General features: G+C 40.2%; 2 protein-coding genes across 2 annotated transcripts; one reads left to right on the plus strand and one right to left on the minus strand.

Annotated features, from left to right (window-relative positions):
* The first annotated feature begins 208 nt into the window (after positions 1–208).
* On the plus strand, positions 209–6199 carry LOC134742281 (E3 ubiquitin-protein ligase RNF185-like). The gene is made up of 4 exons (XM_063675332.1): positions 209–633; positions 1690–1828; positions 4284–4446; positions 5668–6199. The coding sequence occupies exons 1-4, from the start codon at positions 479–481 to the stop codon at positions 5763–5765; spliced, it is 555 nt and encodes a 184-aa protein (XP_063531402.1). The 5' UTR covers positions 209–478; the 3' UTR covers positions 5766–6199.
* Positions 6200–13150: 6951 nt separating this feature from the next.
* On the minus strand, positions 13151–21675 carry LOC134742255 (pre-mRNA-processing factor 19). The gene is made up of 9 exons (XM_063675285.1): positions 21509–21675; positions 21161–21310; positions 20453–20586; positions 19953–20090; positions 19005–19190; positions 18481–18636; positions 16983–17068; positions 16327–16471; positions 13151–14438 (listed from the first exon to the last, which is right to left on the minus strand). Exons 1-9 carry the CDS (start codon positions 21525–21527, stop codon positions 13953–13955), a joined length of 1500 nt encoding a protein of 499 aa, XP_063531355.1. The 5' UTR covers positions 21528–21675; the 3' UTR covers positions 13151–13952.
* Positions 21676–21974: the final 299 nt, after the last annotated feature.

Here is a 21974-nt window from a genome sequence, read left to right on the forward strand (position 1 = left end):
AAAATCGGAAAGTGAAATCGATTGATTTGTTTTGTAACGTTTTGTGGATTGTTATTACATGCATTGTTTTAATTTGGATGCCTCACTATTAAAACTATCAGTTTTAATTCATAATTTCTTCAAATAAGTTTAATTAAATTCCATTTTTACAATGCATACGTGGATCTCGTAATATAGCATACTCTTTCTATCGAGTCTATAGTCTATAGCCAATTTTGACAGATCAAAAGTCATCGAACCACGGGTTAGGATGAGGTGATTTGTTTTCCTAATTTTTTGTGAATTTCCGCTGGCCATCCTTAAAATTCCACAGTAGAAGCTGATCGCCAACAGCCTTCTGGAGTGAGCATCGAAAGTTATATGTATGTTTTATAATAGAAGAATTGTCACGTCATAGTCGGACGTCACGAGCAGCGACGTCCGTGATAAGCGTCAGGTCGGGGTTGATGGTGTAGTGGTCGGTCGTGTGAGGGTTGCGATGGCGGAGACGAGCGAGGCGCAGGCAAGCGCGTCGGCGCCGGGCGGCGACCCGGGAGGAGATGACGAGAAGCGAGACGAGCGAATGCTGGAATGCAACATTTGCCTGGACACAGCGCGGGATGCCGTCGTATCCATGTGTGGTCATCTCTTCTGGTGAGCTTTCCTTCCCCGTAGCCTTGAAATCACGTTCGACACGTGTAGACTTAAAGAGATTGTAACAAGGTCATGTCTAATATGCAAATGAACAGTTATTATTTTTTTGCCTAGTTTTACTTTAATTAATATGCATTGGTTTAAACAATATTAACCATCGTAAACTTGCTGAAACTGAAGTGTATTAATTTGCAAGTTAGAAACAACTGGTTTTATAAATTGACTTCTAGAAAACAAACTGGTTCAGGTTTTGATTATATTACTTTTGTGGAATGTATTTAAGACAAACAACAACATTAAATTCAATGTTACATTCTAATACTATTAATTATGTCAAATTTAGTTTAATTTATTTAACTTGGAGGCCAAACCAGGTTATTTGATAGATATGATCTTTTGTAACACAACTTTACCACTGAATATTAAGTAACTTTATTAATTGGTTTCAAAACTAGAAACTTCTTAAAGTAATTAACCCATTAGTTATTTGTATACCTAAACCTATAATCGGAGTAAGGTAAGGAGTAAATTTTTACAGTTGTGAATTAACCCTTATATATATGACACTAAGGCTACCAGTTAAACGGTAGGTCTTAGATTCATATGTTGTTCTAGCGGCAACAGAAATACATTGTCTGTAAAAATTTCAACTGTCTAGCTATCACGGTTCATGAGATACAGCCTGGTGACAGACGGACAGACAGATAGACAGCGAAGTCTTAATAATAGGGTCCCGTTTTTACCCTTTGGGTACGGAACCCTAAAAAGTGTGTGCTGAAATCTTTATGTCCGATTGAAGTAAAACTTCTTTGACGTTTATCGCTATGTTGGCACTTTGATGTTTGTCCTATTGTGCGTGTGTCACTACTGAGCGTTACTTCCATCAGAAAAAAATCTGTTACCCTCTAGTCGCGCCTAAAGTTTTACTTCGATAATAAAATAATATGCGTAACAAAATCAAACTTGTAATTAAATCCTCCTGTATTTCTTAATGACAAATTTCCGAGAGCTTTTCCATATCTTGCACACCTATACTTAAACAATATGCCTTTGCAGCTGGCCCTGCCTTCACCAGTGGCTCGAAACGCGGCCGAGCCGGCAGGTGTGTCCTGTCTGCAAGGCCGCCATCAGCAGAGACAAGGTCATCCCGCTCTACGGCCGAGGGAACACCAAGCAAGAAGACCCCAGGAACAAGGTACATATGAAAACTATATCTTAGATGATGATGAGATAAAGACTATATCTTAGATGGTACGGTCATATACAAAGACGACCCTAAGACCATATGAAGGGTACACGGAAAGAACATGTCTAGTCACTTTAGTAACATTTTGAGTAATTGCGGTTTTAAAATTTGGAACCATGTCAAAATGTATGGTAATTCCGTGACCAAATCTTTTTTAACTAAAAAAAAGTTGTGTTACATATATTATACAGTGGTAACATAATATAACTAATAGTTCATGAAGAGCTCTACATTTTGAAATGAAAATCTCATTTTCCGAATAAAGTGACGACATGTTCTTTCTGTGTACCCTTCATATCGTCAAAACAGCCTTATAGTTGCCGACGAAGAAGCGTGGAAGCGGAAGGCCCCCCGCCGCTTGGTGGACGACGGTCCAAAAAGACCTTATAGAACAAAATATCGACAAGAACCAGGGACCGGCCCGGTATCCCTTATCGGGGTTTTATAAGGGTATTGCATAAGGCTTAACTCACCATACCCTTTGCCAGGCGAAACCCTTTGTTTTGGTTTTAAAAACCCTTATATAAAGCTACCACATTTGAGTAATCGGTAGCCCAAATACCCTTACAAAACCCTTATCATCCGCTCACCAACACCTTGCATATTGCTTATAAGGGTTAGCCTTATAAAGGGCTTCCCTTTTAGCATATAAGCGTGCTAATTTAAGTCGTCTACCTTGTTCATAAAGCACACATTACTTCGAATCCGAGCGATCGTCGGCGGCGATGGCGGCGTTCTTTGACTAGGCACGTATTTTCTTTCCTTTTCATACCCTACCGTAGATATATACTAATCCTGTCTCTTTCACGCAAAGGGAAACCTTTATAAATAGCGCTTAAAGATAAGGGTAACCCTTATTAAGAGCTAGCCTTATTTTTGGTTAGCTTTTCGGTAAGGGTTAGTCAAAGGTAGGGGTATGAATGGGCTTGCAGTTCAAAAGGGAAAGTCTTTCAATGTGTTAGCCGTGTTTAAGTGTCGCCCATTGAAAGGGTTTTATCGCGGAAAGGGTTGTCCGGTCCCTGACAAGAACCTAACCAGGAACCGTGCCACCTGGGCTTAGGACAAGGAAGGCCGACCCCAAATAGGGATAAAGGTCCAGGATGATGATATAAACCTCAATCTCTGTGTAAATAGTAAAGAAAAATGTGCAGCATATAGCGTAAATGGGACAACATTGAATTGAAACATTTTTACAAAAACTGTGGTTTACGGAACCCTTGGGGCCGTGAGCCGATATCGCACTTTGCCGGATTTTTTTACTGAGACGCAATTGATGTTGAAAACGCACCGATGCATAATGTTTACGTCTAAATTATAAGTGCGATATTCGCAATAACCTTACGCAAATTAGACCTTGTCCAAAGACCTTCCGATCATGGCCGAATTGACTTTACTATACTTACATGTTACCATGTTACTTAAATATTTCTTTGTAGTTTTACATGTATGTAAAATGTATAATTTTGGTGCAATAAAGAATATAGTAGTAGTAGTAGTAAATCACTTTATTGTACAAAACAAAAATTGATAACATGAAATTCATATAAATTTAGGTACAAAGGCGAGCTTATCCCTATAAGGGATTTCTTCCAGCTAACCTTAGAGTAAATGAGTGGAAAATTCGAATTAGACTTAGAATATTTACTTACTTACTTACTTACATGTGTACTTTCAAAGTTTTATTTTTTTAATGAGTAGGTTTGGGTTCATCCATTAATTACGTCACACGAATTTCGAGGTTTTTTGCCCTTGTCACAGATAAATATATTTAATTAATATACATATAATTATTTAAAAATATCAAAGCCGACACAATAAAAAACGCCGTAAACACGTTTTTTTGTTCTGAGAAATATAAAAAAGAAGACAGGAGGGCTTTCTGATGTGTCGTCGGCAAGTTTCCAAAATTGCGAAATTTGCATATGGACAAATTTCCGAAACTTATAATTTTGGATGGGCAATGAAACTTTCCATTTCATAAATTTTTATTTTTGTTTATTTCTAGTGATAATATAATAATAAAATAAAAAGCCCATTTATTCTAACCAACCAACCAACCAACTTAAGCTATAGGTAAACGAAAAAATATAAATATACAGTTATAATTTTAAACTAATCAATTAACATAAAATCGTTAATTGGATATACATAATTATGTATTTAAAACTAAGTAGGTTTGGACCCCTGTCGGTTAGTGATAGCCTCATGAAATTTCCGATAACTTTCTGGAAACTTTTCGCAACTTGCACGTCTGTAGAGGGGCTTAAACAACAAGCTCTATACTCTATGTACAAAAGCTATCTTTTAATTTTATGCCGCAAGCATCATTACTCAATTGCATGACAACATTTTATACAATTAGTTTATCATTATATCCCAATCTATAAAAAAAAACATGTTTCAGGTGCCACCGCGGCCAGCGGGGCAGCGCACGGAGCCCGAGAACAACAGTGGCTTCCCGGGCTTCGGCTTCGGTGAGGGCTTCCATATGTCGTTCGGCATCGGCGCCTTCCCCTTCGGCGTGTTCACTTCCACGTTCAACTTCGGCGACCCGAGGCCTAGCGCCGGTATGTTACACTTCACTAACTATAGGGCTTCGGCGAGGGCTTCACGTGTCCTTCGGCATCGGGGCCTTCCCCTTCGGCGTGTTCATATCCACGTTCAACTTCGGCGACCGGAGGCCTAGCGCCGGTATGTTACTCTACACTAACTATAGGGCTTCGGCAAGGGCTTCACGTGTTCTTCGGCATCGGGGCCTTCCCCTTCGGCGTGTTCATATCCACGTTCACCTTCGGCGACCCGAGGCCTAGCGCCGGTATGTTACACTACACTAACTATAGGGCTTCGGCGATGGCTTCACGTGTCCTTCAGGTCGGGGCCTTCCCCTTCGGCGTGTTCATGTCCACGTTCAACTTCGGCGACCCGAGGCCTAGCGGCGGTACTATGTTATAGTACACTAACTATAGGGCTTCGGCGAGGGCTTCACGTGTCCTTCGGCATCGGGGCCTTCCCCTTCGGCGTGTTCATGTCCACGTTCAACTTCGGCGACCCGAGGCCTAGCGCCGGTATGTTATAGTACACTAACTATAGGGCTTCGGCGAGGGCTTCACGTGTCCTTCGGCATCGGGGCCTTCCCCTTCGGCGTGTTCATGTCCACGTTCAACTTCGGCGACCCGAGGCCTAGCGCCGGTATGTTATAGTACACTAACTATAGGGCTTCGGCGAGGGCTTCACGTGTCCTTCGGCATCGGGGCCTTCCCCTTCGGCGTGATCATGTCCACGTTCAACACGTACACTAACTTTGTAGGGCTTCGGCTTCTTTTATTCATTCATTCATATGTTTAGTATATATTATTACACCTGCACCGGTATCATGGTCGCGTTTTTGTCACTTGTCATATCATGCGTCACTTTCGCACTTACGTACTTGTTAGAGCGTGACAGGTATGGTGACAAATGATAGACAGCCGTCCATCTTAGCCCCGCTGGCATGGTCGCCATGTAGAGGTAAATACGAGAGTTCGTGTATTGATACAATGAGCTTCGGTTGATTTCTCGGCACATATTTGAAGATTACAATGCGCCGCTCATAGTTAGGTTCCTACATTCTAAACATAACACAACATTACTTTACTTTCATAATAAAACAAATAAGCTCCCCCTACGTGACATCATATGCTCATCATACAAATTTAATACTAACGTAAGGTTTTAACATGTTGTTTAAAGTAGGTATTCTTTGGAGTACCCAGTCCGACCCCCTATTCAGTTTGACCCTCGTGTTGCAGCCCCCCGCGGCACGGCGCAGTACGAGGAGGAACAGTTCCTCTCGAAGATATTCCTGTGGGTGGCCATCCTATTCGTGCTGTGGCTCATTTTCGCCTGACCGACCCTCTCCCTGTCTGGGTTTTACATACCCGCGTTACACTCTAATCCGGAAGGTAAACTAATTGCAGTTTGATTTTTTGTATTGATTTTTGGGTGGATCAATTATTTCTTGTTCTGTCCCGTCAAGGACAATAGTTGCACAGTTATTAACCCTTTTACAACCAGACGTCAACAGACGCGAGCGCCTACAGCCACAGAATAAGTAATAGTAGGTATTGTCATACAGAACGGCCACGCCCCGCGACAGCAGATTGACGGCCGTTTGCCGACCGCTCAGTACTGTTTTTAAGCAACTTACTTACACAATGATGCATGCCGCGTGTACAGACGTACCGTTCACACATAGAAACGCAAGTGATTCTTGTTATAGCGTGTCCGCCCTGTGCTACAGCTCAATATCAACCTTCGTGCATTCAACAAGGCTTACAATGATGCGCCGCACACGATACGTTCGTTGAAAGGTCCTCCTAAGGCCCACCATACAAAGTTTTCCTATTTTTAATTTGAACCTTGTTGTATAGCAGATTAGGGTGACTCGTTTGTTTTAGAAAACAATGAAACAAAAGAAATTCTACTTAATTCAGTTAGTGTAAGGTTCAAATTAGATTGAAACAGAGTGTACATTGTAATGTACATTGGGCCTTACGAGGTTAAAGAACTGTTGTACCATCGCTCACACTGTTAACTGTACATGGGTGGACCTTACGCCTTTTGTAATAAGGATCACCGATGAACAGTCAGGAGTGTTGCTGTTTCTACCACGATTAAGGTTTGGTCAATTTAAATGCCATACAATTTGAGGACTCTTAAGCCTTGTCGTTTTTAGACTTGGCTATGAAACTGAAGGTCCCGGGTTCGAATCCCGGTAAGGGTATTTGTGTGTTTATCAGAATTCTTTGTTGATCCTCAACACAAGCCTTATTGAGCTTACTTATTTATAAAATCCAAGTTTAAATGGAACCAAGAGGGGATGGGTGACAAGAACAATTGATTCACCCATTTATTTAATAATATGAACTATTGAAACCACGTATATAAAAGTAACTTTAATTTTTTAAAAGCATAAGATTTATACGAAATAATATAATTATATGCTCACGAAATAAAATCAGAAAGCATGTAAGGTAAGTGCGCCCATAGAAGCATCTAAGCCTTTGTTTACGGTTGTATGTATGGTAAACACAGTTGGCCCGTGGCGCACTTGCCCCAAACCCTATGAATTCACAGAAGTTAATTTACTCAGTCTGAATGGAAGTTTTCAGAAAATAGTGTACCCAATTAGCGTGTGTAGTCAAGAAAAGTTAATAGCTGTCAAGTGTCAGTTTTGTGATGACAATTAAGCATCAAACATTAACTAACACTACCTACTACTACTTATTACTTTTTGCCTTCTTTAGGGTTCCTTACCCAAAGGGTAAAAACAGGACCCTATTACTAAGACTCCGCTGTCCGTCTGTCTGTCAGCAGGCTGTATCTCATGAACCGTGATAGCTAGACAGTTGAAATTTTCCCAGATGATGTATTTCTGTTGCCGCTATAACAACAAATACTAAATCCGACTCAATTGGCCGGTTTTTTTTACATTATAATATCGCTTAAAGTTTATGAAATGAACACCAAAACCGATTTTTATTGTTTTTTTTTACTCTTAACAACTCACGCTAATTGGGTACACTATTTTCTGAAAACTCACTAATACGAAATATAAATATTAATTATAAGAATTTCTCCGACTAGTGGTTTACCGCCAACATCGAAAATCGTTATCTGCCTCTCTATCGCTCTTGCATATTCGAGCGACAGAAAGACAGATAACATTTTTTCGGTTTTTCCATGTTGGTAGTAGGCCTTCAGAATGATAAGAGAATTATTTCAGAGTGGTTTAAAAGTTTAGATGTTGTAAGTCAGCTTAATGAGAGTGATGTAAAGGAGCCTACTGACTATCAGTCCGCCGGACGATATCGGCCTGTCAGTTGTTCGGAAGTGTCAAATTTTTGTTCTAACTGACAGGCCGATAGGACTTCCGGTTCGAGCGCCATCTTGATAGTTAGCATCGTGATTAATTACTTTGTTTTTTGCTCATTAATATTGTTTAAAGTGTAATATCGATAGCTTATTATACAGTAAATTAATGTGGTAGTGTGCAGTGAATGGATAATTAATTTTGAAGCGCGTTTAACCACCATCTTGGAGTCAACGGCCGGTAGTCCACGTGCTACTTGTAAAGTCTAGCTATCGATTTACAAGAGCTAACAAATCACCGTACACTGTCTTGTACAACCGTACAATTTTTGTCGTTTTTAAACCTCTTAATACCTTGATACTGGCGAAATAGTCCCACTGGGCTGAAGCCATAATTTTAAAAGAAGAAGAAGACAGGCCGATATCGTCCGGCGGAGTGATAGTCAGTGGTCCCCTTAAGGCAGCATTAAATATAATCAATATTTCTTCTTAATAGTTTGGTTTTCACTATCTTCTAATAACCAGGCATCGTAAACTGCGAGCGAAATCCATTGAAATGACGTATGACAACTAGTTACATTACAACCCTAGTACTTCAATGGATTTCGCTCGCAGTTTACGATGCCTGCAAATAACGCAGATTTACCCCCTTTTTCATAAACGCGCTATGAGCATCAATAGGGGATATTACTGCAATGTTCTGCTACCAGAGTTCAGCACTAGCCTTTATAGTAAACCATAGAGTAACATACATACTGTACCTGTACAGGTTTTTGACAAGCGCCTCGGGCGCTCCGATATATCTGATGGCGACTGTACAACGTTTTACAGTACATATGGCAATTAAAATTTTCGAAATAGTTACGTAATGTGCTAATTATCGCACTAGTGCGGTAAAGTAGCACCATTTCTACCTACTGTGAAAATACTTTTGAAAACTTTTTAAATATTTATTTGCTGTAATGTATAATATCTATTTGTAAATTTATTAGAAAACGCTCGGTGCTTGTGTGAACTAGACGATTCAACGAAAGCCACTTAACTCAGACTGTTGCTGGGATATCATGGATATTGCATAGAAACGTACCTAAAATTGGAAGTAAACTTTAACTTACTTGATATAAATCAGTCGCACGCCGGCAAACCTTTAACTTTCACGCCAACCGTCTGAGTTAAACAGAAGACATTTTTTTTAATATGAGCTCCCAACAATTTATCACAATATAGCGATATTGTACAGATTAGCCACCAATTACATCTGAGCGAACAAAATGCTTACAAATATATTTACACAAATCTGTAGGTTTAACCTTTATGTCAGTAACTCACTTGTTGATTTTCTATCGCGCGGTGCCACTTATGTTTGCTCTGAATACATGGGCAAATACGGCCATATGCGGTCTGGCATTAGAGCATGTTCAGATATTATAGCACACGGTGGCTAAAAAATTAGTGCATTCCCGTTACCAGGGAGGTTTTGGGATTATACTGAGCAACTTTTACTATGAGACAAACCCCGAAATCACGAAATAAAAATGTGGTTGTTTCATACATTTTGGCTCGTCCATTTTCTATGGGAGGGTAAATATTTTTTTCGCGATTTCGTGGTTGGTCCCATAGTAAAAGTTGCTCAGTATAATCCCAAAACCTCCCTGGCAACGGGAAGGCACTTATTTTTTAGCCACGCTGTATAAGGATTTGATGTAAAAAAATCAATTAATAAGATTTTTTTAATAAACTTCCAACTTATGAATTGTTAATGTATATACCTTTGACCTATCAATATCATACTGTAAAATACTATGCTAAGAAACCCTTTTTATCGACGCTTGCTACGGGTGGTGGCTGTCATCTCAGTACAATTTACTTACAATCCAATATTGAACTCAGTTGACAACGGCCACACGCATATATAGCCATATTGAAAGCTGTTTAAATAAAATAAATTTAAGAAGTGTTCCTTGTGTACCATCATTTAAAAAAAAAGTGTGTGCGTGTACGCGCGATTGAAGTAAAACTTCTTTGACGATGACTTTTATCGCTATGTCGGCACTTTGACGTGTCCTATTGTGCATGTGTCACTACTGAGCGTTACTTCCGTCAGAATTCTAGTCGCGCCTAAAGAAGTTTTACTTCAAAAAATATAGTATGAATTGTTAACTTGTGTATACCTATACGTGCTCTTACAAGGGGCACTTTTTAACTTCTTGTGTGTGTCCCTTGTCTATACGAATATATTTTTCTTTATGTAAACTGCCAGTTTTTAATCGAATTTCAACTGTTTTTTTTTTTTACTAGCCTAATTTAGTGTCCCACTGCTGGGCAAAGGCCTCCCCTCGTTTCCTCCACTCGACTAAGTTACTAACATTAAATTATTTATAACGTTAAAGTCACGATATTTAGTCACTCGCGCGATATATTTCGAAGAGCTTAAGTCTCCATTTTCAAGCGCTATAAGTTCGCAACTGGGGCCCGTTTCTCGAACGATATTAGACTAATCCACGAACTGTCAAATCGTATGGGTTACCATGGCAACACACTAATAATATTAGACTAATACCGTTCAAGAAATGGGCCCTTGGTTCTCATTAACAGCGTGCCGAAAACGCGAGTCTCCGAAATAAGTCGCATGGGTAAAAATACGCAAGTTTAACTAATTTAATTTAATGCTGTTTTTTTATAAATAATTTTAATCGCATTTTGGATGCGCTTTATATACGGTCCGTCAATGTAAATTATGAATTTAATCATTCCTCATTCTGTAGAGTTGTTATTGTCTTAATATTGGAAAAAGCTGAATGTTCTGAGGATCTGGTATTAAGAAATCGATCTTATAGTCTATGCAAGAAGACTGAAATTATAATGGGCGCTTTCGAGGACTTAGCCCTAGGCCGTTTCCATGTAAAGTTCCTCAGAACTTTTTGCTAACAGATCATTCCGATAGAAAGACGTTAGAAATCATTTCGTGAGGACACCGTTTCACTCGCAATACGCAGTAGCCTTTGTACAGTTCCATTAAACCTTGGTTCCCTGTTGACTCAGTACGCTGCGTATAGCGTCACATTGTATGAGACATTTCTATGGACGCTGTACGAAGCGTATGGCGTCAAAGGGAGACCCTAACAATGTTCTTATTTAGCTTTAGGTCCATAGCAGATAAGTGGTTTATCATTAATATCATTATATCCAGTGTTTAGAGTATCAAGCAATTGTGATTTTTTTTAAATCATCATCATTCAAAATACAAATCACTTTGTTGTATATTCAAATTGTTTGTACAAAGTTTTTTTGTCTCTCAACTAACTTTTGGTATCTTTATTATGCATGTTTGCAACTGTTAATATGTGACGTTTTCAATCAAAAGGTACCATATTGTCGGTTGTCGATAAGGTCGATTTCTAATTGAAGCTATATAGAAATAGCGCCTTACTGACAAGCGACAATAAGTACCCTTTTGGTTGAAAATGGCACAATATAATATCTGTTAAACACCAACGTGTTTTTCTGATAGTATACTTCAGTAAGAAATGTACAGTCAATCACATATTGTTATTCCCTCCACAATAAGTTTTGTCGTTTTCACTCCGACTCCGACGTAGATGTACAAGACGTTTATTTAGGGCGGTTTCAGACTAGCATATATTTTTCTGCGCGTATTTACGGTCGTTTCGTGCTTACACGCGCGTTACATTTCTCTACATTTGGTTTTTCCGAGCTTACGCGCGCGTTACTTTTCCCTAAATTTGGTTTTTACGAGCCTACGCGCGCGTATGCTCGAGTATAAAACGCTAGTCTGAAACCGCACATGAACGACAGTTACTATGGCATCAGCTCTATTTACATTAAAAAAAAAAAACAATTTATGGTTGGTCACATAGTGAGTAGTAAAGCGCGGTTTAGACTAGCAGGAACTTGCATGCAATGAGGGCTAACGCGTATGAATTCGCCGCTAGGGGCGCTAGTGTAGATGGTGGTCTTTTCCATAGTTCGAAATGTCAAATGTCACTTGTCACTTCACTGACTGACAGCTGTTCTTTAGTCTTTTGGACTGTTTTGGACCACCATCAACAGAGGCGCCAACTGGTGAGCAAAAAAACGATAGCCCTCATTTTCATTACATTGCGGTATCTGATCAAACTTTTGAATACAGTTAACCTCAGTAGTCGGCAATGTAACGTAAATTGCATGCAAGTTCTTGCTAATCTAAACCTCGCTTAAGATAAACAAATCGACAGCAGAACATGGTTAAGGCTTTACCTATATCCTAATCGGTCAGCTTCTCAGATACTATAAGTGAATATATATATCAAATTGCGTAGAAGAGACCACAAAACTTGTATTTGTTAGATATTGTTTATGTTAATATTCCTGTAAGTTAAGTGTATATAATTATTATATTTTAAAGATTTGAAGGGAAGGAAATTTTATTGTTTAGTGTAATTTATAAAAATAAAAATACTTAAAACACTGAAAGGAATGTTTATTTGAACCTACTGGCAATAAAACACTGGTTATTTGAAATTAATATACTTATTTATTTTCAAGGACAGAGTAAAGAAATTAACAGAGCACTGAAATGCACTGTGAAAATTACATTAATATTTATAACTTAAGGAATTGATCAGCACATTCCTAATTTCAAATACATTTTTCATACTTAAGCTATCATGATAATCACGAAAATCCAGTCAAATACTTGAAATTTTATTACCTTTACAGATAGACCATACAGTCATTCCGATAAGGTTTACTATTGCGACTAAAATAGTTGTGGCGGTTAAGAATCATCCCCTTTTCTTGATACTTTAAGGGTTCCTATTTATTTTTATCCAAACAATTTAATTTCTCTCTTATTCATTACTAGCTATACAATATATGAAATTTGCGAAAGTCCCATGGTGCCCGTGGCCCGTGCATGGTGTCAAAATTACAAAAATGGATAGCTTATACATCCATAATACGATGTCAACTCGAAATGTTGCATTTTATTTCAAGAAGGTGGCTTTACTTGATAATATAAACTCTAACAATATAAAAACAAGAGTTATACCAAATATACCGACTGGTCAGCAATTTGACATTCATGACATCAATATTATGGATTTGGAAATAAACCCTAAACTAAATAAATCTTATTCTAAGTGGCCACTCAATAATTCTCTACATGGAACCAAATGGAACTAATACCATTTAATTTGGATGGAGAGGAAAATCGCAAGTATGGCCTCTAGACGCACATTAACCCAGTTACAGAAAAAATAATAGTATTTTAGTAGTAATAATAGTATTTTAGTAGTAATAATAGTATTCTAGTAGTAATAATAGTATTCTACTAGTAATAATAGTATTCTAGTAGTAATAATAGTATTCTGATCTACATCAGTCGCATTTTAGTAAAACATCTGATAGACTGACGTATTTTTACGAAAGCGACCATATCGTAACTGGGTAAATTTATCTATTTCCAATAATTCCTTGCGACTATCCTATATAAAAAATTAGCGCCAACTGTCATTTTCAATGTTAACCTTTTGGACGCCAATGACCGATATATACGCACCGTAGGTTCAACGCCAAAGACCGATTAATCAGTCACACAGAAACCACAGAGCGACATAGACCTACATGTATATACATAAAGTTCAATTTCAGTTTTGACACTTCGGTGACGCGGCGTCGGGATGACACAAGCGCCTGACACTCTTTGATAGAGAAAGATAGTCTTATTGCGATTCCTATAAGAGGAAAGAGAAAATAGTGCCACGCTTTGTCCCTATCACCGACCGGGTTTTTTTTCACGGTCGGGTTATGGCAGCATAGGCAGGAGGCGATGGCGAAATACCGTAATATTTAAGAGTGAAAGAGAATAAGGATTATGCTGCCATACATTAACTTGTCAATACATGAATATATACAGCTGGAAAAGAGTGGATAAACCAAGCAAAAGACAGAGAAAACTGGATAAAACTGGAGGAGGCCTATACCCAGACAGGGGTTCCTATCCAAAAAAATGATAATGAAACAAATAAACAGTAAAGCAAATAACCTGAGATGGGAAACGAAATGGCTTAATAATAATAATAACATGAATATGTCTTTCTCTTACCCCCGGTCGCTCGGTTTCATGTCTATAACTACTATACTATGTCTACGGGATGACAGCTTTTGTGTTCGACACGGCGTCGAAAAGGTTAAACAATAGGGACTAAAGACCACAATAAAGTTACTCAATACCATACAACTTAAGCGTACGATCCATACTAGTGGAGGCGAGGCACTGCGCGTGGCGCCCGAAGCGCACGCCCGTGGCCGCCGCCGTGTGCTCGTTCAGCACCTTCAGCTCCTGCCACTGCCGGCACAGGTACACGCGCACGTCCGACCCCGCCACCGCCAGGTACGTCCCGCTCTGATCGAAGCACAGCTCCTTAATGGCGTAACCCTCGTCCAGCTGTATAGTCTTGAAGTTCTTCAGCTTCCGCAGATCCCAGAGCTTGACGCAGGCGTCTTCGGCGGCGGTGGCCAAGTAGTAGCCGTTCTCGGAGAAGGAGATGGAGGTGACCGGGCCGACGTGTCCGGGGAAGTTGGCCACGTTGCTCTGCTCCTTCAGGTCCCAGATCTTGACTTGCGAGTTCTCTGTGCCGGTGCCGAAGATGAGGCCGTCCGGATGGAACTGGGCTGTGGTTAGGCTGACGCCCGATGAGTCGCCCACCTGGAAAAAGGTATATCATATAATAGGGTATTTGGCATTTTTTTATTAACGGTATCAGTCGATTGAGGACCAAACGTCTGTACGTGACCCATTACCTTTACTGACGAAACGCTTCTCAAAATGGTAATACATCGTGACGTCAGCATGTAACGTCGCTATTGCTTAGAAGCCGTTTCGATGTATGGAAAACAAAGAAATTGCGATTTTGTCTGTGAAATATTGCGTTTATGTACATTGTTGCTGTACAATTTTTTATAATACAATTGTAAGGAATCAAATGGTACCATTATTTTTTTTCTATTTGGAAGTGTCAACAACCCTATCCTCCCAACACAGGTAATCTTTTGTTTACCGGGTGGCCCCATCCCCTACATCGTAACGTATGTTTCATAAAATAAAGAATTTTGAATTATGTAAAAATAATTGTTAGAAAGGGTAATAAAGACAAACCAATTATAAACAGTGCTACCATGCTACCAACAAAGGACTTAAATTTACATGAAGCAATCTTAAGGCGGGATTCCACCAGAGTGCGGCACTAGCATTTTTGTACTGAATATGCTTGTGCCGCAGTGCCGCACACTGGTGGAATCCCGCCTTTCCAGACGCACGCACACAAACACCCGTACGCAAGTCCTGCGCTCGTCTATAACAGATACCCAAACCTCTTTGTGGTGAGACTAGCTTTCCGTATTCAAAATCTTATGACCCCATCGTAAAGCGTCGTGCAGCTCTATCTTTAGAGAGCTCTATATTAGACCCCAGGCACCCCTAACCTACAAGATTACTTTAAATATGAGCTTACGTACCTTAAGAGTTTTTGAATGATTCAATGTTAGTTTCACTAGACTTATATTGACCGGGATACAGACCGTGATTACCTTTTATAATAATAATAATAATATTATGCCCGCAGGGCAGCTTGTGGCGAGCTGTTGGGGAGTGACGACCCCACGGACCCGAGTGCTCCCGAGAGTCGGTCAGGGTCTCCGTCTCCGGCGTGTCTTCGTCGGTCGGAGTGGACCCCAAGGGGACCCGCAGGACTCTCAGCTCTGGCTTGCCTTCATTGGCTGTCCAGAGAGGAGTCGCTAGAGCTATATGCTCCAGGGGTGGAAGTGAAAGATGCATAAGACGCGAGTTGGCACAGTGGCTGGTAACAGCCACTGGGTAGAAAGCGGCGCACACCTCTCGACACCCCTGAGCCGTTCACACCGGTGTTGCTCCTGGTCCTCTTCAGACGGCAGTTTCAGGGGCCCATCTAGTCAGCGGCAAGTCACCACCTGCCTCGATAACGTGTGTTAGCATTGTTATGGCAGGTGTCCGGACTTCTTTTCAATAGCCCAGTCTCATTGTCCACCCAAACTTCAATCCATAGACCGGTATACTGTTCACTTTTTCTACAATAGTCCCAATGCCTGTTGCAACCGGTTCATGGGTGTCTATTGTTGCACCTGTGAACGGGTTCCAGCAGGCGTTCTACATGACATTAAAGCTCTCCAAGGGGCCTCTACGTGTTGGATCTATATCCCCACGCAAGCCTATCAAAAGACCGGGATTTATAGGCCCGAGAAATCCGAGGAGATACAAATAATAATAATAATAATAAAAGACGTTTATTCAAGAAGTTGTAACATAGGTACATAATAAAAGTACACGATAATGCTTACAAACTAATTGAAAGGGAAGGTGGCTCAGCTGATGTCTGTGCCAAAAAGGCTTCGGGGCACAGCAGCCCCAAAGGTTTTCAGCAACGGACGCTGTTATTCTGCCACCGCCGTAATTGTATCTAGCTAAGGACAGTATAAACATTTACACTACCTTTTGAATTGTTTATGAGCTCCCGATATTTGGACGCAGTTATATGCATCTTGTTCACCCACGTACGTACCTTGGTGAGCAAGGCGCCGGTGCGTATGTCGGAGAAGGCCCAGTGCTGGTCGGTGGAGGTGGACAGCACGTAGTCGCCGGTGGGATGGAGCGAGAGCCCGGTCACGGGGCCGTCGTGAGAGCGCAGGATCACCGTTGTCTGAGATCTGAAAACCAATCAAACATTTTATTTTAGTGATTAGTTTACATTTGAGTCTAAATAGTCTAATCTTTAAGTGAAACAAGGCTGAACTCACTACATCAATAGTCACAAAAGTAGACTTTAGGCTAGGCTTCCTACCCAAAGGGTAAAAACGGGACCTTATTACTAAGACTCCGCTGTCCGTCCGTCTGTCTGTCTGTCACCAGGATGTATCTCATGAACCGTGATAGCTAGACAGTTGAAGTTTTCACAGATGATGTATTTCTGTTGCCGCTATAACAACAAATACTAAAAACAGAATAATATAAATATTTAAATGAGGCTGCCATACAACAAACGTGATTTTTTTGCTGTTTTTTTCCGTAATGGTACGGAACCCTTCGTGCGCGAGTCCGACTCGCACTTGGCCGGTTTTTTAGTATTCACACTTTTGATGCACGCATCATGTAAACACTGTTTATTCAGTGTTAAACAAGAAATCTAGCAAGAGACTTTTTAAAGGCAAGTGTACTTACGTCGGCACATTCCATACACGGATAGTGTGATCAGGCGAGGCCGTGATAACGGTGTCTTCGTCGGGATGGTAAATGACCCGAGTGACCTGGAGAAAGATACAAAAAAAAACAACTTACATTCGAAACTCATGCAAGGCCTGGCCAAGGAATATTAAAGGAGCCAAGAAATACGTCATGAGGAAATGAAGAAAAGTCTAATTTCTCCTCTGGGTCGGTTGTGGAAATCTGTGTGTGCCTAAATTCTTGGCGTTAGGTCTTAGCCGTGGCTGCAAAAAAGCGGACCCCGCGGCCTTAAACACCTTGAATTCTATGGACGCCATGGCGCGTCCGAAATGACAAAGATTCTAATTTTAAATTCTGTTGTTTTTTGGCTGACAAATTTAGACCTCCGCCGGGCTAGCACATGAATGGCGCGAGAGTACCTCGCCGCGACATAGACTACCCGTCCCTCTTTAATTCATACAGTTAGTGAAGACGGGTAGTCTATCTCGCGGCGAGGTACTCTCGCGCCAATCATGTGCTCGGCCTACTGGGCAGTGTTGGCCGAAACGTTAATACAATTAACCATTAACCAGTAAAAATTTAACCGTAAACTGTAGCCGTCCGTTACGGTTTACGGTTCAAATTTGTACTGGTTAATTGCAATTAACGTTCGGCCAACACTGCTACTTCGCCTATTTTGAGAGTATTTTAAGGTACGGTCTGGAGGTTTGGGGAATCAGTGTTCACGTTAATGCAATACTTATTTTACAAAAGAAAGCTGTTAGAAGTATTGGAAAAGCAAAACCTAGAGAACACTGTCGCCCTCTTTTTATAAAACACCAAATTATGACTGTAATATCGCTTTATATCTACTTAATTTGCACACATATTCATAAAAAATAAATTTAAATACAGGTACAAAGGTGAAAACAAGATGCATGCATTAAGGAGTAACAATAGTATTGAGTTACCAAAATGTAATAATTACGTACACTTTAAGAGAAGCCCAGAATATAATGGAATAAAAATATACAATGCTTTAAATAACGACATCACAGAATGCAGTAATTTAGATAAATTTAAACAGAATTTAAAATCATTTTTAATCAGTAGGCCTTTCTATTCCTTAACGGAATTTTTCGAAAAAATATACAATTGAATATAATAATGTTGACTATTATTTTTTTTATCATCATGGCTGTTTCATTTATTTTAATTGTAATTTTGAATGTTTTATTATTTATATGTTTCACAATGTGTCGATTATTAATGTATAATATATAATATATTAATTTGTGATTTGTATAAGTTTAAATGTATACCTATTAGTTAGCTAAGAAGATAGGCTAATTATAATTTTAGTGTAAGATTTTGCATGCCTATTGAGGCGTAATATGCACTCATGAATTTGTACCACACTGACATGACCAATATTGTGCAAAATAAATAAATTGAAATTGAAACTGCCTCTGGGAGTAGGGGTTTTAATACAACAGCAGGAACGATAAGAACTCACCTTCTTGGTGTGACCCTTGAGGATGGCGACCACCTGCTCGGTATCCTTGTTGAAGACGGTGGCGTTGCGATCGTTTCCACCCGTCAGGATGCGGCTGTGGTCCGTCGGGTTGATATCGAGGGCCAGGATTCCGGGTACACTGGCTGAGTGGAGACCCTGTGCAAAAAATAAATTGTCAAAATTCATATTTAAAAAAGGTCTCTCTCTCTTTAGCCTTTTTCTACCCTTTAAGTGTAGGCCTCCTTCATTTTACGCCATTCGTCACGGTTCTTCTCGATGTTGTCGTCCCATCTGGGGTCTACTTTGAGGACGCTTTAAAAAAGGTAATAAAGTTTAGTGTGCAGACAAAAACGTTGTTAACCGGTTCTTGCCAGCTTAAGAACACTAAATTCGCAAATCACATGAATATCTTGTAAATATTTTGTGCGGAATATCCCAATGGAGGATCAGATTTGGCCAACAGCGCTAAGCTGAAGCGGGACCATTTTGAGTCGGGAATGTGACCGGTGGGCGGTGATACTCACAGGATGGCTGGCCACGGTGAGGAAGGCCCGGATCTGGTCGGGCCCCGCGAGCCCCTCGGGCACGGTGCGGCCGCGGCGCTTGCGCTCCTGCGTGAGCGCCGTGGCGCGCTCCTGCAGGCGCCCCACCACCTCCGCCGACATGCCCACGGCCGTGGCGCCGCCGCCCCCGCCTGCGGAGACCTCCGCCTGAAAACGTTTAGGGAATTTGTCAGTCGTTTTACTTCCATACATCTCAGAATGACTTAACCATGTATAATAATGGTACATTGTGCAACATGGGGCGTAAGTTAAATATTGCAAACGAGAGTATAGTAGGCTTGCCGGAGCGATTTATAGACTAGAGTTTGCAATATTATTACGCCCCGAGTTACACACAATGTTTTTCATCACACTTGCAATACAAAAATGAAGTATAAAGACAAGAAACTGTTAATCATAATACTAGAAACTTCATAACTCCCTAGGGAAAACGCTTTTTCCAATTGTTCCCGCTAAACCTGCGTGCAATTCCACATTTACTGAGCGAGTGTGAAGAAAAGGAACTATTAGCAGAAAAAAGAATGTCGCAAGTCTGCTGCACCTGTCGCTTTCCGAGAGCAAATTTACGCAAGATTTGCGTTTGGATGACAAAGTCTGGATGACATACTATTTTATTCTTGTCGAAATAAAATCTTTAATTTTTAATGTAATAATTTAGCCCCCTCAAAAAAAATGCCCTCTCTTTTTTATAGAAACCGTATACCGACCAGTATTTGGTACTGAGTGAATCATCGTTTTCATGTCCTCGAGGATAAACGAACGCGCGCACAGAACACAACTTTGTAAAATTACTCAATTCGAAGATCAACTATATTACGCATGCACATATTTCCTCTAAGATATGAAATCGCCTCTTTTATTGAGAATGAAAACTCGCTAGCCTTTAATATATACCATTGCGATACATACCGGGTGTTGAGGCTGCTGAGTTATGCCGGCCTGCGGCTTGAGCGTGGCGAGGGCTTCACGAGCCGCCGTGACCTCCTTGGTTAAGCGCGCTATCACGCGACACGCCGCATCGTGCTGGTATAGAGCATGAGACAGCTCCTACAAACATAAGATCCTCAGCCAACTAAACAACACTTGATATTGAAAAAACCGGGCAAGTGCGAGTCGGACTCGCGCACCGAGGGTTCCGTACTTTTTAGTATTTGTTGTTATAGCGGTAACAGAAATACATCATCTGTGAAAATTTCAACTGTCTAGCTATCACGGTTCATGAGATACAGCCTGGTGACAGACAGACAGACGGACAGCGGAGTCTTAGTAATAGGGTCCCGTTTTTACCCTTTGGGTACGGAACCCTAAAAATTATCTCAGTAGCAGAAGCTAATATGTGCCATTCTCAACCAAAAGGATACTAGTGTCAGTGTGTAACATGGATGTGCGGAGCCCTGGTTCCAACATACCTGTCTAGCCGTCTGTAGCTGCTGGCGCTGTGTGAAGGCGTGCAGCATGAGGGCATCCCACTCGTCTTGCATGCTTTTCAGTGTTGCTGGGATCGATGTGGCGCTTGGAGGCTTTGGCTTGACAATCGGAGGGGCTAAAAAGTATATCAGACCTTGTATATCAAATATAGAATTATAATTAATATTATAAATTTATTAATTACCTGTTTATTGATAAATAATATGAAAAAGCATTTTGTTCATGGTCTTAAAATTGTTAGTAATAAAAATGAAAGAAAGATTTTCCTGATTCAAATATTTTACAATATTGCATATTAGCACATCCACTGCCAGCCATATGCGTTTGCATATGCATTCAGCATCATACAAAATCACGCCCCCTGGCAGTTTTCCATCATGCAAAATGTTGTTACTTTCTTGTTATATCAAATCACAGCTTTCTAGCACTGAGGGTTTCACGCGGTCAGATGAATTGGTGGACAAATAGAGCAAAACCTGCAAAACTATATGTAATGTAATGTTGACATATTTAGCAACTATGGGCATTTAGTTAATTTAGTTAACTAGATACTATGGGCATTTACTAAACAAAAAAGCCAGTAATACTGCAAATTTCTAAAAAGCTGTGTGATTAGGTTTTGCTGAGTCGTATAACTATAGTGCGGACTAATTCGACAAATGTTAAAACATGGTTGTTTATTTATTTACTTTTGATTTCAATAAGATCTTCAACTCGCAGTTCCTTGCCACTGATGGGATCGACGCCATTTTCTATGATGTACTTCTCGATGATGCGCTTCTCGAACACGGAGCCCGACGACGGAGACACCACCGGCAACTCGGGTACCTCATTCGATACTACGAATGGAAGTTAGGTTATAAACTAACAAACATCACGAAATATATACTTGATACAACAACCAAGCGGCAAATTTGCAAGAAATGTAAAAAACAATCAATATTTATCAAAAATTTACAATAATTACGTATGTAATTCGCTTGAGAGAAGTGAACAATAAAAGCGTCGCCCGGTACGCTGTTGCCAAAAACACTTACTTGCACAGTATAACGCCATATTATTTCCGTTTTGGGCTACACAAACACAAGATCGTGAAGCACCAAGACACGATAATTGTAAAACTTTTATGTACTTTTTATTTCACTTTCGCTGATTCGCTTCGAAAATTTTCATGAAAGAACAAGAACTTGACAAGAACGGCTAAATTTGACAGCTCGACGCACAACGAAAAAAAGCGTGTAGTCGAACCTCAGAATAATGACTAAAGCATAGAAGTCGGGCAAAAATGCTTCGCAAATATGTATACCCGTACTTTACTTCCTTACGAATTAGATAATGTGCCGAAAAGAGATGCATATATGCTTGTTATTTCTCATTTACGTACGGTGTCATAAGTTTGATAATTTGCTAGGGATGTGACTGTGTCGACTTTTTATATCGATAAATTATGCATAAGTTTATGTGCCGTGTAAAAGAATAATCACGAAATTGGCAAATTGATAA

This window comes from Cydia strobilella, chromosome 6 (assembly GCF_947568885.1).
Source record: "Cydia strobilella chromosome 6, ilCydStro3.1, whole genome shotgun sequence".
Taxonomy (NCBI): Eukaryota; Metazoa; Arthropoda; class Insecta; order Lepidoptera; family Tortricidae; genus Cydia; species Cydia strobilella.

What these genes read in the sequence shown, in the direction of transcription:
- LOC134742255 (XM_063675285.1), bottom strand. An exon ending in AGCTACAGACGGCTAGACAG is followed by an intron (nt 20,091 to 20,452) that starts GTATGTTGGAAC and finishes TTATGTTTGTAG; the next exon opens with GAGCTGTCTCATGCTCTATA. An exon ending in TCACCGTGGCCAGCCATCCT is followed by an intron (nt 18,637 to 19,004) that starts GTGAGTATCACC and finishes TTTTTTGCACAG; the next exon opens with GGTCTCCACTCAGCCAGTGT.
- LOC134742281 (XM_063675332.1), top strand. Translation starts at nt 479, where the DNA reads ATGGCGGAGACGAGCGAGGCGCAGGCAAGCGCGTCGGCGCCGGGCGGC. An exon ending in ATGTGTGGTCATCTCTTCTG is followed by an intron (nt 634 to 1,689) that starts GTGAGCTTTCCT and finishes ATGCCTTTGCAG; the next exon opens with CTGGCCCTGCCTTCACCAGT. An exon ending in AAGAAGACCCCAGGAACAAG is followed by an intron (nt 1,829 to 4,283) that starts GTACATATGAAA and finishes AACATGTTTCAG; the next exon opens with GTGCCACCGCGGCCAGCGGG.